The sequence below is a fragment of the Carex rostrata genome, chromosome 18, assembly GCF_964058835.1.
Source record: "Carex rostrata chromosome 18, lpCarRost1.2, whole genome shotgun sequence".
Classification (NCBI taxonomy): domain Eukaryota; kingdom Viridiplantae; phylum Streptophyta; class Magnoliopsida; order Poales; family Cyperaceae; genus Carex; species Carex rostrata.
Window position 1 is genome coordinate 5170643 of NC_135935.1, and position 21075 is coordinate 5191717.

The 21075-nt window shown below is 32.4% G+C and overlaps 1 protein-coding gene and 1 long non-coding RNA gene across 2 annotated transcripts in view; both read right to left on the minus strand.

Moving 5' to 3' along the window:
* Positions 1 to 2368: 2368 nt before the first annotated feature.
* Positions 2369 to 21075, minus strand: part of LOC144569228 (uncharacterized) — a 50718-nt gene continuing 32011 nt past the window's right edge. Inside the window, exons 17-18 of the mRNA XM_078319474.1 lie at positions 2959 to 3012; positions 2369 to 2720 (exon numbers count right to left, since the gene is read on the minus strand). Coding sequence (XP_078175600.1) covers positions 2655 to 2720; positions 2959 to 3012 — 120 coding nt within the window. The 3' untranslated portion in view covers positions 2369 to 2654. The remainder of the gene's footprint in view (positions 2721 to 2958; positions 3013 to 21075) is intronic.
* On the minus strand, positions 4277 to 7284 carry LOC144569556 (uncharacterized). Its single transcript, XR_013516085.1, has 4 exons — positions 7152 to 7284; positions 6984 to 7062; positions 5969 to 6622; positions 4277 to 5758 (listed from the first exon to the last, which is right to left on the minus strand). It is a non-coding gene; the product is annotated as an uncharacterized LOC144569556 (long non-coding RNA).

Consider the following 21075-nt stretch of genomic DNA (forward strand, 5'->3'; position numbering starts at 1 on the left):
TAAGATGATGTATGTAGAAAAGGTTTGCACTTTACAATCTATTTCTTGCACAATTGTTTCATGAGTATTGGCCACATCTATCTTTTAATTTAGTTTAATAATGCAAATCACACTCTAATAATTTTATTTCCCCGTGCTAAATTTTTTTTGCAGGCGTGTGATCGAACTGCAATTCCTGCTTCCTTCTGTCAAAATATATTTAGTTGTTTATCTTTACAAAATCATGAAATTGATAATTTATTTGCTTTGAGACCCATACTTGTTATTTTTAACCATGCCATGATAGGAGGAAACCTATCTGTTCAACAAGTACTAAATGTAGAATATAAGACTAAGTGAGTAATCAAAGTGAGGAGGAAGAATTCAATATCAATAAAATGCTTATTTTATCATGGTTATTTTAGGACATTTTTTAACAAGTATTAGATATTAGGAAAGATTAAACAAAAGATAGAACACGAATTGACGAATAGCTTTGATTTTTCTGTTCCAAAAGAACACATTAATCAAAGAGAGCCAAGCATAGCCAACAATGCTTTTGTGTTTTGGATTTGGATCCTCATATCAAACCTGCTCCGGCATTATACTTTCAAAATTCAATTCCACAATGACAAACTCAAACAATTTAATTTTGAGTTACGCAAGAGAAACAAATTTACTTGTACACGGCAGCTGTTTCTTTGAGCTATGCAACTTTGTTTGCAAGGAAGATTGGAAATTACAATATATATACTGCTCCAAACGAGTCCTTGGATAAGAAAACAATCTTTTACATAGAACCCACTTATATGTCTGCTGGTGTTAAGCATGTATACAGAAAGAATCTTTACAAAGAATCCACTTAATTATAAGAATACTTTTTATGTTTATCCTGCCGGGGAGAGAGATGGGGGAGAGGAGTTTTTTATAAGGGTAAAATGGGAAATTTTAAATTTAAAATGAGTTGTAATAGAAAAATTCATAAGTTGGGTAAATTTGTGAGTTTCTGAAATTTAGAAGGGTATGTATGATATTATGAATTTTAGAGGAGGAAATACGTAATTTCGAAGTTTTTGAGGGGTATACATGAAATTCCCCCTTAAAATTTTCATATGTAGATGCATCACTCGTTAGGTAGGCGGGTTTCAACGGTTCAGATTCATTATTTGAAGCCAATTTGACGGGTTTTAGACTTGAGTTCACCAAGAGGCTTGGTGAACTTAAGAACACCCTAGTTCTACTCCATATTTTATATATCGTTTCAGAGTTTAAATCACGACTTAAATTAATCCACATGTAACAGTAAAATATTGAAAAATGAGTCTTTGTTTATGATATAATTATGGGTACTCAAATGATATACGGGACGGAGGAAACATTTTCATACCCATACTCACTTAAATTAGTGGTGCTACTCTTACCCATTAAATATTAGCTCTTATTCATATTCTTACTCATTATTCTATAGGGTAATAGATACGAAATAGCTCTTATTCATATTCTTACTCATTATTAAGCTAATAAAAAAGTTCTTACCCACATCACTCATATCCAATAATTTAATCAAAAAATTCTTACCTATACTCACATATTCGATCGAATACGGTACAAATCGGATAAAAGGTTACAAGGAATTATTGATACCTCAAGATATAATAGATCACGTACAAAATAAGTGTAGAATAAATTAATTATCTCAAAAGATAGAGCAACTTACATTATATTAAATCAAATTTTACTTCATCGCGATCTTATTATACTTTTCATCGCGGTAACACAACTTCATATCTTTGTTTAGATATTTTTCAGTTCTTTCGCAGAAGCTCGCTTGTGACGTTGCATGTCAGACTCAGATTATTAAGATATTTCGATCTTTTCCTCTTCCTCCATTGGTCCCTTCTCAAATACATCACGAACGAGAGAAGCAAATTAACTTGAAACGGATAAGCAAAAGAAAGAAAATCGGAAATAAATATGCTGTGATCCGAAGGAATTGTAGGACCCTGTTATTCCAAATCCAATTTTCCATATTTTAGAATGTACGAATCTATTGAAAAGTTGTTTTTATACATAAATCTTAAAATAAATGAAAGGTTGAATTTAGAATAACAGCGACTTACAATTCCTTCTAATCGCAGCAGATTTATTGCCAAGAAAATCTGCATCAGAGAGATGCAAGGAGCAAACAAGTACCTGTTGATGTGACGGGAAGTATATAATTAATTTGGTCAAAAGTAGCTCACTCGAACTGACTCTATTGTCTTTCAAACTGAAAAGGGGAATTTATCCTCCTATCTTTATGGAAATTCTTTCTTGACTACAAGCAAATCAATAAAAATATTGACGAGACCAAGAAGCCTTTCACATTCTCACCAAACTAAAAAAGGGGTGTTAAAGTGCCCTGTTCAGGTCAGATCACAAATTTGCAAAGCAAACAAGAAAAGTCTAGTATGAGTTCCTAATCCCTAAAAATTCCCATGCCATTAAGCACATGCTGACATGCATAATGATATCATGGTAAAATGCCAGTTTCAGCCCACACAATTTGTCATCTTGATATAGACGCTAAACTCGAAAAGATCTTCGCCTAACAAAAATTAACAAAATCACATCAATGCTAAAATATGAGTTTTAATGAACACGCAGAAAAGCTAATGAAGCCTGTCAGTTACTTGTCAGTCTGTACTGCTTTGTTTTCCTGATTTTTTCTTCATAGTCCAGAAGGCCGCAAAATACCGAGTCTGCAAATTAACAACAAAAGAAAAGGCAAAAAGAACATAAGACAGTAACTACTACAATATCTTTTGTTCACAAATTCAGGAGAAATAAATTTCTTTTACTTGGATGCACTATATCATCCAAGATGTATGGTACAGAATACTAGAAATTGCAAGTAATCTTAGGCTAATTAGAAAAATAATAACAATATATAACATTATACCAGGTAAATATAACAAGTTATTCAAAACTTATACTTACTTGCATCAATGAACGGGTATTTGCAGTATAAGTAGTCTCTATCATTTTTTCGACCTACAGAGCATACCTCTCATCCTTATTAAGGAGCTTATTGTCTAGATTCTGCAAGAGTCTTGATTTACTGTTTTTTTTTGTTGATTGAATCTGAGTCATCTAAACAAATAATCTGTCTTCTTTTGATTAAATACATCATTTTTCTGTGTAAAAGTCCAAATTTAGTTAAAACTGAACCCGCCACACGTATTGGCACACGTATTACCACATGTTTTTTAGTTCTGCACCGTCGGATCTGAATCAAAAATCGTGCATTCTCTGATGTGCAATTTTTTTTCGCTGGAGGCGCCTCTCTCCCACCAAATTATTTTTTGTTTACTGTCCCCCTCCCCGATGGCCCGATTCCTTCTTCCCAAAGAACATAAAAAGGAACCCTAATCGTCTCCCAGCGCTCTCTGCCATCTCTCTCTCGCTCTCTCGCCTCAGACTCGCTCCCAAGCTCTCCCCCATCTCTATCTCGGTCATTCGCCATCTCTCGCTCTCTCTCTCGCTCTCTCGCCTTAGATCTGCGCCCCTCATTTGATGCATTTTTTATGTTGTTTGAATCAGGCTTTTCAACTGGGGATTCTGGAGGGACTTACTCGATATCTCCCCCACTCTAACCGACGCCGCTGGTTCCATCGTTGATGTGAGTTTCTGACATCTATCTCCTATAATTTTTCCATCCTTTTATCAGTTCAAATTGATTTCATGCATTTTTTTCTTCTCTTCTAAATCATTTTTGTTAAAATTGTTATTGCTTGCTTTCTAATATTAAGCTTTAGTTAAATTTCTACATGGGGGGTTGACTTATTAGAAATTGGGTTAGTACCACTGTATCAGTCTCAAGTGCTAAATCTGTACCAAAAAGTAAGGACGGTTTTTACTTCCATTCAGTACCATGCATTCAGTTTCTGGGATCTGTTTCAGCCGTATCCTAAGCCCAAATGCATGGTACGGGTTATTTAGTCTGTCTGGACGAATTTTACCAGTAGAAGGTTAGTCTAGCACAAATAAAGCTGGTATATCACATTAACTTGCGAGCAGGTGGATGGCATGTATGTTACTGCGTTGCTTTACTCGGAAAACTACGAATGAAGAATTTATTACCTACATGTGTACTAATTTCAAGTTAAATACATTAATAGCAAGTTCTTGAAAAGCCCTTTGCACTATTGTTCAATACAAATTGATTAGAATAAATAATAATTCATTTGTTAAATTAAAAATGTAAAAGGATCAAAGAAACAATTGATATAATTCAATTACTCGATTGATTTATCAAAAAATTCCAGTAAAAATAAACAAAAGCAAAATTAGACAATTCAAGTCTAACCCAAGCAAAGCTGTGAGTGATAAGAGTGGCCGGTCAGATCGAGTTTGTATGAACAAAACACAGATTAAGTAATCATAAACAATTATAAAATTAAAAAGAAAATTAAAGACTGCTATATATGTTGCTTTTCCACACTAATTACGCCTCTAGTAGTATCCTATCAAATAAAAAAAAATAGGGTTAATTTCTCATGTACCCTTCAAAAGTTCTTCAATTTCTTATTTACCCCTATACTCTTTATTATATTCAATATGTCCTTTAACTTTGTCTTTTCTTTCTTATTTGCCCATTACACAATAATTTGAACTTAACCTTAATTAAAAGACAAAAATAACCCTTTCGAAATTCTTCTTTAAAAATTTAATGGGTCTCCTTGTTTTCTATTACGAACACAATTCAATTTGTGACTATAGTTGGTACGGTACCAGTTGGTACGAGGCACAACACCAGCTCTGGTACAGAGGTAATCTGTTTCTGACTGCTCCCAAGCTTTAATTAGAATATTAAGAAATTTTTTAAGAAGAAACCAAGATGTTTCTGGAACTGGTGGAGCATATAAGCCACAACATAGGAACAGTACCATGCAACAAGAAGGATGAAATCGGTATTGGTACTGGAGCATTACTAGGATAGTTTTTCAGTTTTTTTCTTTTATTTATCTTAATTGGACTTTTAGTTTATTTCCTCTTTCTTTCTTTTTATTTTCTCTTTGTTGCTCTATGTTCCTTTCTTCTTTTCTTCTATTTCTTTTTTCTTTATTTTGTAGGTAAGACTCGGCACTCTTGAGTCCTATTTATTTTCTGAAGTTACAAAACTTATGTAACCGTTATTTATGTCAATGAAATGGAAGCTTGACTTCTACTTTTCCTCAAAAAAAAAAAAAAAAACCAATGGCTGTTCTGCAAACACGAAGTTGAGATATCTCAGAGGATACGCACTCCCCACTCGTTAATGCACCAAACTTCTTGAGTGGATCTACCCAACCACCTCTTATTCTCCTTTAATTTGCTGACTGCGTCTCTTCCTTAATAGCCCAAGTCTCCTTCTCATTTTCTGGTCTCACTCCTATCTTCTTTTCTTTTATTTTTCCAAATTGAGTTGTGTTCGTAATAGAAAACAAGGAGACTCATTAAATTTTTAAAGAAGAATTTCTAAAGGGTTATTTTTGTCTTTTAATTAAGGTTAAGTTCAAATTATTGTGCAATGGGCAAATAAGAAAGAAAAGACAAAGTTAAAGGACATATTGAATATAATAAAGAGTATAGGGGTAAATAAGAAATTGAAGAACTCTTGAAGGGTACATGAGAAATTAACCCAAAAAAATAACACTTTAAACCATATCTCAATGGCAATTAAAAACTTCCCAATGCATAATAAATTGTTTAAACTCAAATCTGATGCCAGGTTAGATGCCCTTTTACTTCTTGCTTTCTTATGTCTTGTTTGCAGATAAAAACAAAAACAAAAATATTCAAGAATAAGTTGTGAAAAATGATTATAGAAAATGTAAATGATGGTATTTGGATGGTTTCAGCCATGTATTGTCTAGTTCTTTACTTGTACAGATTCTGGTACAACAGAGCACCTGTACAAGCATGCATTTTTATGTCTCAAGAAATTTAACTTATTTTCACAAATGACAAAGATTACATCTGGATGCAACTCTGCAACTCCACAATGGCACCTTTGGCAACTTGGCAGATAGGTCCCACACCTCCACTTCCCCTCATCATGTAGTATTACTGATTTACGCCAGCAAGCACTATGTCCTTTGTTGTTATAATGATTCAAAATTTATAAGTAATAAAATTATAAAAATGGCATTCAATATCTGATACTACTGACCAGGTGCACTCCACTGTTGAATTGTTTCTTACCGGTCTATGTACAAGCAAGTTCTTACCAGTCTAAAAATCAAGGTCTATTTTATAAACACAGTTTAAATGAATATTGGATACAAGAACAACAGTAAATTTACCTAAATTTTCTATATTTACATCATTTAAGTTCAATTTCAGTAGCGACTTCATGTTTTAGTGGACACGCCACAAACATTTAAATTCATATTTTACCATTCATAGTAAAGTAGTCCTCTTTTTTCATGTCAAAGCAACGCTTCTCTCTAACCTTCTCTTACTCGCCTTACTTGAAACCTGTCTATTAAAGTACCAGTCCTTAGGCCGCCCCATCTGAGAAGGAAAGCCTTAGATGGGACGATGAATCCATGGTCGAATCCCTTTCTTGACCTGCCCTAGGCCTAAGGGGTGGCTTTCCTAATTGACAAGTACAAAGCACCTAGTAGAGTATGAGAAGAGGTTAAATTCGTCCAGATAGACTAAATAACCCGTACCATGCATTTGGGCTTAGGATCAGGCTGAAACAGATCCCAGAAACTGAATGCATGGTACTGAATGGAAGTAAAAAACGTCCTTACTTTTTGGTACAGATTTAGCACTTGAGACTGATACAGTGGTACTAACCCAATTTCTAATAAGTCAACCCCCCATGTAGAAATTTAACTAAAGCTTAATATTAGAAAGCAAGCAATAACAATTTTAACAAAAATGATTTAGAAGAGAAGAAAAAAAATGCATGAAATCAATTTGAACTGATAAGAGGATAGAAAAATTATAGGAGAAAGATGTCAGAAACTCACATCAACGATGGAACCAGCGACGTCGGTTAGAGTGGGGGAGATATCGAGTAAGTCCCTCCAGAATCCCCAGTTGAAAAGCCTGATTCAAACAACATAAAAAATGCATCAAATGAGGGGCGCAGATCTAAGGCGAGAGAGCGAGAGAGAGAGCGGGAGATGGCGAATGACCGAGATAGAGATGGTGGAGAGCTTGGGAGCGAGTCTGAGGCGAGAGAGCGAGAGAGAGATGGCATAGAGCGCTGGGAGACGATTAGGGTTCCTTTTTGTGTTCTTTGGGAAGAAGGAATCGGGCCATCGGGGAGGGGGACAGTAAACAAAAAATAATTTGTTGGGAGAGAGGCGCCTCCAGCGAAAAAAAATTGCACATCAGAGAATGCACGATTTTTGATTCAGATCCGACGGTGCAGAACTAAAGAACATGTGGTAATACGTGTGCCAATACAAGTGGCGGGTCCAGTTTTAACTAAATTTGGACTTCTACACAGAAAAATGATGTATTTAATCAAAAGAAGACAGATTATTTGTTTAGATGGCTCAGATTCAATCAACAAAAAAAAACAGTTAATCGGAACTCTTAGAAGATCTAGACATTAAGCTCCTTAATAAGGATGAGTGATATGCTCTATAGGTCGAAAAAATGATAGAGACTACTTATACTGCAAATACCCATTCATTGATGCAAGTAAGCATAAGTTTTGAATAACTTGTTATATTTACCTGATATAATGTTATATATTGTTATTATTTACTAACTAGCTAAAAAATAGTAAAAAAATTTCAAATCAGTTGATCTAAAAAATTCTGCATCATTCAGATATTTGTTTTTCTACCTATCTAAAAAAATAGTAAAAAATTTTCAAAAAATGTAAAATTTGGTCTCCAAAAACATATTAATATGGAGAACAAGATGAACGGTTCGGATCGACCGTTAGGATTTTGAAAACTCGAATATTGAGCCGTAGCACCGTAGCCCTCTATGCAACCCATAGCACCGTAGCCTTACCCTATATATATATAGAGAGAGAGAGAGAGAGAGAGAGAGAGAGAGGGATGGACTATGGTGCATTGCAATGCATGGAGGGTTTGTGCATTGGACCATAAATCTAAAATTCAAAATCCAAATGGCCGATCCAAACCGTTCATCTTGTTCTCCATATTTATATGTGCTTGGAGACCAAATTTTACATTTTTCTGAATTTTTTTACTATTTATTAAGTATTTTACAAAATTGTTGATCCAACGGTGGCTGCTGATTTTACTGTTTTGTTAAGCCACCGTTGGATCAATAATTTTGTAAAATACTTAATAAATAGTAAAAAAATTCATAAAAATGTAAAATTTGGTCTTCAAGCATATATTAATATGGAGAACAAGATGAACGGTTTGGATCGGTCATTTAGATTTTGAATTTTAAATTTATGGTCCAATGCACAAACCCCCTACATGCATTGCAATGCACCATAGCCCATCTCTCTCTCTCTCTCTCTCTCTCTATATATATATATATATATATATAATTTAGGAGTAAACTTATCAGATATTAATTAATCTATAAGCTTTACAATAATAAATCTTATATAAATATATTATAATATTTCCCATTCCATATCCCATATGGTATCAATTCTATTTCTTTTATTTTAGAGAAAAACTACAGTTGAAAGTATATCCTGCAAGGAGACATAGAAGTCAGTTTAGCATATACTTGATTGAACTATATCTTTCAAAGTTCAACCTTTGCATCTTTGAGCAACTCATAAAGATCTGTTAAACTTATCTCCATCTTCCTGAGATTTGCTACATATCTATCGTAGCAAGGAGGAAGAGAACAGAGCACCATGCTCTTTGCCAACTCTTCGTCGATAGGAGAATCCAGATTTTCCAGCTGTTCCAAACAACTGAACATTTTGTCTAAATGCTCGCTTAAAGAGTCATTCTCGCTCAATTTGTAGTTCATAAGATCCTTGATCACAATATACTTTGCAACACGAACTTGCTCTTGAAATATTTTCTTGAGCTTATTCACAATACTTTGAGACCCACCTTTTAATTGATTTTGCCATTCGATATTGATTGTTGTAAGTATGAGATTACTTACATTGAGCTCATCTTGTACGTATTCCAAATACTTTGAGACCTAATCTTCATTTGTTCCATCAGGAACTTTAGGAAGAGTTTTGACAATATAATCCTTATTATTCTTTTCAATAACCATAATCAATATGTGGAGCCAATCCACAAAATTAGATCCATCTGATTCTAATTTAACTTTTACAAGGAGAGATTGAATCATCATAAAACTTGCCATTATATACAAAAAAATAAAATATGCATAAAATTTAGACTTAAAGTTTTATGTTTTAGAAAAACCTTTTAACAAAAAGTTTTACTCTCACTATGTGTTTTAAAACTGATGTCCCATATAAAAATCACATAGCGGACCAAGATCCACATTTCACCAAATCCAAGTGAGCTTTGGCATCACTGCTTGAATTTAGTTAGTTAGGTAAGCACACCCATGCTAATTACATCTAATATAACTTTTGGTTTGTTTGAGGTGACATTCTATGTCCCGGCTCCTCAAACCTATGCCTCAAAGCCCAAAAATATTTTGATAGCCTAGTTAAGTGAAACCAATTCTCCAAATATAAGTATCCAACACTTATATCCTACCTCATTAAGATAACTAACGATACCTTGCTTTGGCAAGCCCATCAATTAGCAATCGAAACCTTGATAGATTAGAGATTTTGGAAAGGCATGAAACTTAATTTTTCTTTAAGGGACTTTGTTGTTTATTTTGAAAAACATTCTAAGTAATAAATAATTAAATTAATAACATGAGCCTATTTCATGAGTGGAATAGTATGATCCATGGCATGATACTCTCCATTGCAAGACTCCACTTGACAATAGTCACCATCTATCTTTCATGTAATCTTCTTTATTCTACCCAAATAACTATTCTAATGGTAATAAAAAAAAATACATACATGTCCTAATCTTAACGTTTCGCAGACCGCATAAATGATATATAATAAGTGACATGCAAGTCACTTTTAATTATATAAATAAATTAATTCACGGGGGACCTTAGGCCGCATTTACATACATCATTCATTCATTCATTACAACATATACACACAAGGCAACAGGATCATACTAGTCACATATTCCATAACTGCAAAACAAAGTTAGACATAGAATCTAATTCTAAATATGGGCTCGTATATAAAACAATATATACGAGGGATTTTTTTTATGTAATACCGTACATATTACAAAAAAATTTCTCTTCAGATTCATAACATAATCATATACCAAAACTAGTCTAACTGATTCAGTTTTCATAAAATAGAACTTTCAGATTAATTTTAATTAACCTAAAATTTGAATCAACCCAACTGATTCAATTCTGTCAGAACAATCTAATTGATATGATTATTTAATTATTCCTTAACCCTCACATAAATTGCCAAATTAATTCGTATAATTTTAACCAATCCAATTGATTAAATTGAAACGTTAATCTAATTAACAATCAAATATCCATAATTAATTCTACACAAGTGGCTCTGATACCACTGTTGGAAATTTCGGGTAGGTTAAAGTGCAACAATTCAATTCAGTTCATCAATTTGTTCACTACCTGAAAACCAGAATCCATGTATAAAACTAATTCCAAGATTAAAACAGAGTTTATCACTAGATGCGCAGCGGAAACTTCAAGTCCTAGCAGTATCTTCTTCGGTTTGTACACCTTGTATCAATCCACGCAACAGTAACCGCAGTCACGCCTCTATCAGTATCCACACGAACAGGTTGACGAACAACTGCAAGTCGAAGTGCTAGCACCAACTTGCAGTCCCCTTCTTCTCTATCTGTTTTTCATTTTTGTTTCTGACTAAGTGCGAATCAGATAGATCAGATTTTCGGTTTCATCCAATAAATCTGAAAATCCCTATTCATCTATTTTCTGTCTCTTTTCTTATCCGAAAATATCTTCTATTTTTTTTATTTTTCATGTTTTTAGTTATGTCCGAAAATACAACAGAGAGAGAGAGAGAGCACTGTTCCGAAAAATAGAGAGAGAGAGATCAGTTCTGAAAATAAATATGTATTGTATATAAATAAATAAATAATACAATACATCTGTTAATCGTATCTCTTGATCAAACCTATTCAGAAGAACTTATCTTCAATTCGCACCTATTCAAATATATCTATCCAATTATATCAAATCATATTATATTAGAAAAATAGATCATTTCGGGCCCATAATTGATGCAGCCCAAAACGACTTAATCCATGCTTAATTAAAAATTAATTAAGACCTAAAATATTATGGCTTGTTAGTACATATCTAACAAATAGCTCACTATAATTTCCATTTCCATTATACCTATTTTAGGTTTGCTCTGGATGAACCAGATTCTTACAACATTTAACAAAGAGGGAAGGAAAAATATATCAAAGATACAAACTTGGTGCATTGGATACAGTTTAAGGCATTGAAATGGAAGAGTAAATCTAGATGCATTGGAAATTGAATTGAATATATATAATTTTAGATTTTATAATTACCTATACAGTAACGGATACAAAATAGTCATTATCCACACCCTTACCCATTTAGTTAATGAAATTTTTTGTTTACCTATATATCCATACCCAATAAGCTAACGAATAAATTTACCCATACCCGCCTTATCAAATACAATATGGATCGGATAAACGACTAAAATGGTACCATTGACACCCCTATATGCATGAGTCCCTTGTGACTTAAATTCTTTTCTTTTCTTTTTTTTTCTTTTGAAAGCTTGACTGCTGCGGTCAAGTTGTGCAATGAATTAGATAGTGCGTACATCACATGCGTTAATTAATTAATTCCAACAAATAAAACTAGTTACAATCAACTTGCTACTTAAATTCACTTCCAAATCCGGAGCATTGAAATTTAAGTTGGCTACATGCTTTTGCCTTTTGGGCCCAGCAGCCAGCACCCAGCGAAGGGGACTGATATTAACATTAATATTTTTTTCTATTAACACAACATCTCTAAATATCTTAATTGTGTGGACAAATTTGCCCTCCTTAAATTTCGCTCTAAAAATGACCATCTTTTACTTCATTTCCATAATTATTAGATCTTATATTCTCTAAATCTTCATTTTTTTCAAATATGAGAAAAAATAATCTTGTAGGAGATCGTCTGACTAAAAATACAAGTTTTCTACTTCTGCATTTTTTTAATAAATTTAATAATTAAAATCTAGTACAATTTGGACAACAAGATACATTTATTTATATATTAAATGGAGAAAAATATGACTTTTCTAAATTATTTTTGTTACTTTCAGTTATATTATTTATAAACAATATATGTATTAAATTTTTGAAGTCACTTGATTTACGATAAAACATACATCATATTTCATATATGGATAAAATAGATTATGCTTATAATATATATGGATAAAATAGATTATGCTTATAATATAACCATTGTTAAGTGGATCCATCTTCTTAATTAAATAAAAAAAATATAATATATTTATGTTTTGTAATTATTTATTAATTGAACAGATGAAAAAATTATCTTAGTGAAAATTCACAAAATCAAGTGTTGAATGAGTAGAATGAAAAAAATCTATGTCTTTATTCAACGTCCAAAAATTGAATGAGTTATTTGTTGTAGTCATTAAATTTTCTGTCGGAATAATGTAATGACTATTCATAACTCTTAATCAGGTCATTTTGTGATTTTACATTATAATACAAGTTTTTTTCTTCTTATTAAGGTAATCAACTTTTAAGATGCATTAGAAAATAAATAAGAATGCATAAACCCTTAGTGGGGTTTGAGTTAAAAAATTGTTTCTGCTTCATGTTTGATAAATTACTAATTATATGGTGGAACATTTATCGGTAGTAAAAGGTTTGAAATATGATTCATGTCCATTACACCTAAAGACATATAAGATCATCGGTCATGTATGGTAAATTAGCAATCTTTAACTAAAAGAAGAATGACATATATATAAAGCAATCATGATCCATACTAATAAAGAAAAAGATTTAGCTTTAAATAAAAAAGATTAGTGAAGGGTAAAACTGTCCACACAATTAAATATTTAAGAATGTTGTGTTAGTATAAAAAGCAGTAGTGCTAATATCGTCACCCCCCAGCGAATTCGTATCCTCCGTGCCAAGCACTGTAGCTAATGTCAAAAAAAAAAAAAAAAAATCGTATCCTCTGCATTAACTCGAAAGGGAATCTTTTGAGTTAATACATCTAGACCATTCGATACGCTTTAATATTCGTGCTAACTAGATCCACACTAATAATAAAGAGCTTCTGTGTTAAAATCAGATGGCCGGATTTTAACTCAAAATATTGTTTTTTGAGTTAATGCAGAGGATACGTGCTGGCAGCCAGCAGCCGCCAGTCGCTGTTAACTATTAGCAAATTCTTTATGTTGCTTCTAATTTTATGTGGAAAGCAGTTTTTCTTTTTTTCGTTTTCCTTCTTAGAGGGGCTGTTCTCTAGACTCTATAGTTGAGATGAAGAGGTGAATGGACAAGAGAAGAGAGACAAAAAAGGAACAATCACTTTTTACGGCGAGAATAGTATTACATTCTTGTAGCATGCAAATACATTTTCTTTTTCTTTTCTTTTTTTCACTTTTACGACTTCTGACTTTTGTTGTGTGGTCTCCGTTATTGAATTCCTCTAACAATACTATTTGCTAACAAACTCTTAAGCTAAAAATTTCCTAATTATCAACGCTTAACAGCAGTACTCTTCAATTGCAATCTGGATATATCTATATAGTGAATTGTATTGAGTAAAATAAAATAAATTATTACATTTATTTGTAGTTTAATATTAAAAAATGATAAAGTATATAATCTTATCAAAATAATATAATGTTTTTTCTTTAATAAACTACTCTATGAAAAGAAGGAAAAACATTATTAGATCGAACTTGGTTTAATTAGTCATTCAATTGGTTAAAGGCAACACAGAAAAATTAAATATTTTTGGTTTTGGAATTGACATACACTAATATTTGCTATCATCATTAGCAACATAGACACAACCATTTAGCAATATATAGTAATTATCTTAATTAATAAAGGCGAGTTTCATTAAATTTGGTAATGTTACAAAAATGTTGTGGTCATTTGTTATAAAGTAAAAAATAAATATTGAATATATATTTTCATATTGCCTATGGTCAATCAATCAGCTAAAATTAATTTAATTATTTTTCTGTTTAAAAGGTGTGGTGTATATAAGTATATTGAAGCAGAATTCTTTATTTGTAAATCATCTTAGTACGAATCACAGAATCAAATAAATGGATTTCACTGACAATAACCTTAACTTTATTCTTTCTAACAAAAACGCTGTCTTAATTTGCCAAAGGAATTCTAATCAATCAGATTAAAGGAGATTCAAACTGGTAATTATTTGTGCTTTTGAAGATCGCTTTTAATTGGTCGTTTTGGTTAACTTCTTTTCTATCTGTCTTATGAAATTCAACTTTATCCTCGTAGTTTATCAGTAGAAAAAAAAAGAAAGAAAGAGAAAGTCTGGATGTTGCCTCCCCAATAAAACCGATCACCAAATAGTTACTGCATGCGGCGCGCATCTGACATGACTAGCATCTTCTTAGAACAACACAAATATACAACTTGTTCACTTGCAGGGTTACATATACAAATATAATATCGAAATTTATACCTCAGGAATAGTAGACATTTTTCTTCAAGTCACTGTATCCGTTCCCAACAACTACAAGCTTCCTCTTGCATGTATAAATAACGATACCTAAACACCAGAGACTTCTCATCACTCCAAAAAAAGAAAGAAAAAAAAATCCCTAGCTAGCTAACTCGTAAAACTTGCACGTTCAGTTCTTATTATATAGAATGGGTGGCAAGATAGGGAAGCTACGTTTGCCATATGAAAGATTGGTAGCAAGGTCAGCTCGAAAAGGATATGTACCGGTACTGGTCGGAAAAGAGGCAGACGCAGAGGAATTTCTCGTGCATGTAAAACAGCTAAAAAATCCTAGTATGATGATATTGCTGGAGTTGGCTGCAGACGAGCTCGGTTACCGGCATGAAGGGATTCTAAGAATCCTCTGTGATGCCGATTATTTTCAGGAGACGATCAGCAACAACAGATAACTAGCTCTTAAGTTTTTTATTTTTATTGCTTTTATATGAAAAAAAAATGTATATATAAAGAAATGAATTGACTGACATCAATTCAAGAGAGAGAGAGAAGAAGAAGAAAAACATAGAGAACGACCACTTGCCGCATGCATTTCCAAACAAACACCCTGCTCACTGTGTCCTTTGTCAGTTTCACACTGTAATTAATTGTTTTCTTTTCACCATCCCTTCCCTCTCTCTCATTTCCGAAAGCAATATGAATTTTAGAGCTCTTCATGAGTCTCCCCAATATGCATTTCGGAAACTATATATGGCTACAACCTAGCTACAATATTTTGTTATTTACTTTCTATATATGGCTACAACCTAGCTACAAGCAATTAATGAAACTTCTTACTTCTAAGATCGGTGAATATATAGCCTAATTAAAAACTATATATGGCCTAGCGCCTAGGGGTGTCAACCAGTACGATACGGATCGGGTGGAGGTATTTATTTTCATATCCATACCCGTTATGATAACAAAAACAAATCTTGACCTTTTATTGTGGAGATCATATCGAACGGTTTGGATCGACGATTTGGACTTTCGGGATAGCATTTCACACAGTATCCGATTAACAACGTCGAAAAAGGTTATTATTAGGAAGCATGCACTGAAATAGGAAAAAGTCGCTCTCAAATCTCAATCAATCTTAACACCTAAAATGTCTACAATATTATTTCACTTCATAAATATAGATGTAACAGAGACCTCACATTAGTCAAAAGTGTCTCGGTTTGAAGTTGAAGTGGATTGTTCACGTGCTATGATTTTATATGGATTTGGAAAAGCAGGGTCGTCCCTGCAATCCCATTGGAATCGCAGCAGATTTATTTCCGATTTTGTATATAGGTGACATGAATAGCCGAGCGAATTATAGGAGCAGATGATTCCAAAATCACATCCATAGTTCTATATGTTGGAATTAATTTCAATTCTACAACATATGCGGGCTTATATGTAATATAAATATATATTGAATAATAGACTGTCAAAATTCGACCCGTTATGAAGTGATCAAATTAAGTATTATTTATCGGGTTCAATATGTGTCATAAGAAGTGGGGTCTTTAATGTGTAGAATGCATATTAATAACTTTATGATTTAGTGATGGTCTAAATTATATAAAGTTTGATAATAATACAATTATGCTATTGGTCCCTGGGGAACACAATCAAATATGGCAATATTCTGTTAATAAGGAGATATCCAATAAGATAAGTTCTGAATTCAGACCCGCAGATCCAATAAGTGAAATGATTAATTAATTAATTGGTTAATTAATTAATCGTATTACTGTTATGCCTATTCAATTGATTAAAGGGCGCGCCTATTCAGTTTTCAAGTGGAGCCTATTTAATCAAATTAAAAAACATACAGATCTAGATATACATATATTTCTGTCTCTTTGATTCTCTCTACCGAAAAAAAAAAAGGAGAATAGAGATTAATATATTGTGATTAAGAAGGGGATTTTCGGTAAAGAACTTGTGATTCGGATATCTTTCCTTGTAAAGAACGGAGTGTTGCCGCTGCCGCCTCTCTCGCTCTCTCCATCGGACTTGAGAGGGATTACTTGGAAAGGAAAGGCTTTCGGTGATCAACGGTGATTGTGCATCCCTGGAAGACCATAGCTACGGATCAAGGTAACTTTAAATTTCATATTAGAGTTTACTAGAGGATCATAGCAATTTAGGATTTATATATGTAATACAGTTCTGCATAAAATAAATCCAACACTATAAACTAATGATACATGCATGCTATTTTATTTGCATTATAGTTAATTGCACACGGATATAATGGTGCAACAAAAAAAAAATCAGAAAATGTTAGTTCCATATCCGTATGTAAAAGTATATTTAAAATCTAGTTAAATTTAGTATTTTATTATATTAATATTTACAAATATAAATTATTAATTTTATGCTGTTCACGACCAATACATATGTAGTAAAAAAAATTAGAGGATTTGAATTCATTTATACAGGATCAAAAAGTCCAAAGATGAATGCACTAACATTAATTGTTCATGAGCTTATACAATTTACCGATGGTCTCCAAAATAAAGGATTAGGTTAAGCATCTCAACCCTTTACACAATTACACTTGAAATTCCAGGGGAAACCAACAATTAATATAGCTATCCTACAGTACTACACAGAAAACGAAAAGGCAGATAAACCACAAATTAAGCCTCCAATTAAAGAACATCGAAACAAATTAAGATGCTAATTAATATTTTGTTTCCATCAGAAGGGGAGAATGGAGAGAGTTCAGATTCGGTGCTATACCTGGCTGTGTAGAATTAGATCTGATGAGTTGTCGTTTCAGTCTTCTACCTCCTACTTGTTAAAACTTTAGTTTGGCAACTTAAAACCAGTTCAATATATTTGCTTAAATCGCCATTTATAATATTGAGTAGAACTAGGGTGTTCTTAAGTTCACCAACCTCCTTGCTTAAATCGGCTTCAAATGATGAATCCGAACTGTTGAAACCCGCTTACTTTACGAGTGATGTGTCTACATGTAAAAACAATTAATTTTGCATAAAATCAAGTGATCAAAAAAATTTCAAAAAATGAATGCATTAAAATTAATATATTAATCTTCTAATTTTGACCGCTTGACTTTATACTAAATTAATTCAAATGTTTAAAATTTTCATATGTAGACGCATCGCTTGTAAGGTAGACGGCTTTCAACAGTTCGGATTCATCATTTGAAGGCAATTTGATGGGTTTTAGACTTGAGAACTTAAGAACACCCTAGTTCTACTCTATAATATTTATATTTTGTAGGGACTAAACTGAAAAATTCTAAATAATTGAGGAGGTGCCTACTGGTAGCAGACCTCTTTCTGTCCGATAACGTTTTATTTAATTAATTCTCTTAAAACTCTCTCTGTTTTGTTTTAATATGAAATATTTGTTATCAAGAGGTGCTAGAGCTAACCCTTCATGGTTATATATAACACTCTCTCTCGTCTGTTCTGGTAAAACCCCTCAGATTAAACTTCGTTTTCTCTTGGTTAATTTATTTCACATAAAATAAATCAATTTTGATTGATTCTCCGCTTTCCATTAATCATCAATTGATTCAATTAATATGCTCCCTGCTGGATATTGCAGAGTTATTGTCAGTTGCTTTTATGGTCATATTCTAAGAAGTGCCATCCCCAATCATCTTGGTGACAATTTCAAGTCTTGCAAGATAAAAACAGAATACGTTTAAGGACAGTGTCTCGTATACAATCCGGATAACATTATTTCAATTTGATTTTTTATTTTAATTAATTTATATACTATCTAAATTATTCTGAAAATTTATCCCAGCACTACTATATTTGAGAGAATATGGATCCTATTGGAGACGCCGAGAGGAGCAATTAAAGGTAGATTTTTTTTTTTTTTTGCATTAAATAAATAATATTACAACAACTAGTATCATGTGCACCAGCTAACCCCCATGCAACAAGCTGCATGCGCTTACATCGACGTAAATTAAAACAAAAACCCTAACCCACTGCAGCTAAATATCAAAACACACTTAATTAAAGTAATTAATCATACAGAGGATAATATACATGCCCATTCTAACTGCAAGTGTAGAAAAATTAAATATTGTTATAAAATAAATATAAACAATCATAAGAAGAATAAACAAGATAGAGAGAAAAAGATGACAATATCTTTATTCGTACATTTCTCATGTGTATACAATACAAGATTACAAAGCCTCTATTTATATGCTACAAATTGTAAATAAAAAATCATCTAAATAAATGGAGAAATAAATTCCAATAGTAGTGGACTAGTGGCCATCAATTTCAATAGTAGTGCATGGAGTAGTGGTGAATAAATTGAGGATTAATATTGGAAGTTACAAAATGAATGGACCATCCACTATTATATTCATAACACTCCCCCTTGGATGGTCATTTCATAAGAATATGCCTCATTAAAACCTTACTAGGAAAAATCTTATGGGATAAAAACCCAGTGAAGGAAAAATAGTACAATATTCTTCTAAATAGGCAACTACAGCCTTACCAGGAAAACCCAGTGGGAAAAACCATGGTTAAGAAAAATATAGTGCATATTAACTCCCCCTCATGACAGCATCAATCAACGTCTTTAAGTCAGCGAACTCCAATATTACAAACTAATTTTTTGAATATTGCAGTAGAGAGCGCCTTAGTGAATAAATCTGCTGGATTTTTTCACTTGAACAGATTTGCTGAACATTAATAACATTATTCTTTTGGAGATCATGTGTGAAAATAATTTTGGTAAAATATGTTTTGTTCTATCTCCTTTAATGTATCATTTCTTTCATTGAGAAATACATACAATATTATATTCATATATGATCGTCGGGATCATTTCTCTAAAAACAAGCTGTATGTCTAACAAATGTGTTGGATCACATATCTTAACCAAACACATACTCGGCTTGCTTTTGTGTATTGCTAAATTTTCTCATAGGTAGCGAAGTATATGTTTAATTATATGTCAATATCTTCGCGTGGGAGAATAACTATATCTTGCTAATAAATATTCACTTAAGTGCTCATATTACACTAAGGCATCGTACTTCAGGACCAAATAGTTCTTCATCATTTTCTCGAGTTCTAAAAGGATCTTTATTCGCATCCAATGATTTTACAACCATCGGAGTGCTTAATGAATGTTATTTATGAAAGTTTTGATGCTTAGATAGCAAGGAATAAAACAAAATTTTATTCAACTCAAAACAAACGATCTAGTTATTGTAAGTGCAAGAAACAATCTTACTTAGCCTAATCAAGAATGGAATAACATAATACCTTAGATTTGATCTCCAAATCAAATCAAGAAGAGTTGTCTTGCTTAGTAACTTCTTATTCCCTTCCTCCTTCAATGGTGGTTGTGCTTTAGCCCCTCAAATGACGAGCCTCCTTAGGTATCCACCGAGAGATTAAAGAAATACTTGTATCTCTAAGGCTAGTAAGAGATTAACAAGTAGAACCTTAATCCTAGTTTCACCCTCTTCTTAATTTCTGAAAACTTATTAGAGGATTTCTAGATCTCAACACATGAGAAAAATTGGAAGAGAGGAGAAAAGAGCAAATTTCGGCCAAGATATATTTTCCAGAATTTCTGACCTTTCAGTACTAAAATCCTTATATCTTTTTCTAGGTAACTCCAAACGACTTGAAATCTTCACCATTGGATTCTAGACTCCAAGGGCTACAGATTACATAGGTCATGCGTCCAGAATGATTAGTATTTGCCCTTTCAAATTTCAGTTCAAAGTTACCTAAAAAATCTGTCCAGAAATCTCTTTGCTCTTTAATGAGATTGATTAGATTTTATGACATATTTAAATATTCCTTAAATCATGCCATTACTAATCAATTCTCCCCAGCATATATTTGGGATTTGGGCTTAAACATATTAATCATATTAATATTTAATTAAGTCCATAATCCCATACATTAAAAGAGGCCAACATATAAATTAATATTCCATGTTAATTTATATGCATATCTCATGTGTCAAAAGCTATTTAAAATATGTCACACATACTTTAAATATTACTATGATTATTTTATAACATCTCCATGTCATAAAATTGTTCATATATTAATAACATATAATTTGTACAAATTAATTATAACTTCTTATAATTAACATAGCACATATTATATACATATCACATATGATTTATTAATATATTTTCTTTTAATCTTTCATATGGTGTGACCCTATGGGATCCCATCATTATGGCAATAGAATTAAACATTTTAATTCTATAAATCAATGATACAACTAGCCATGGTATATTGATTACCCAAATGACGTGGATGAAAAAGC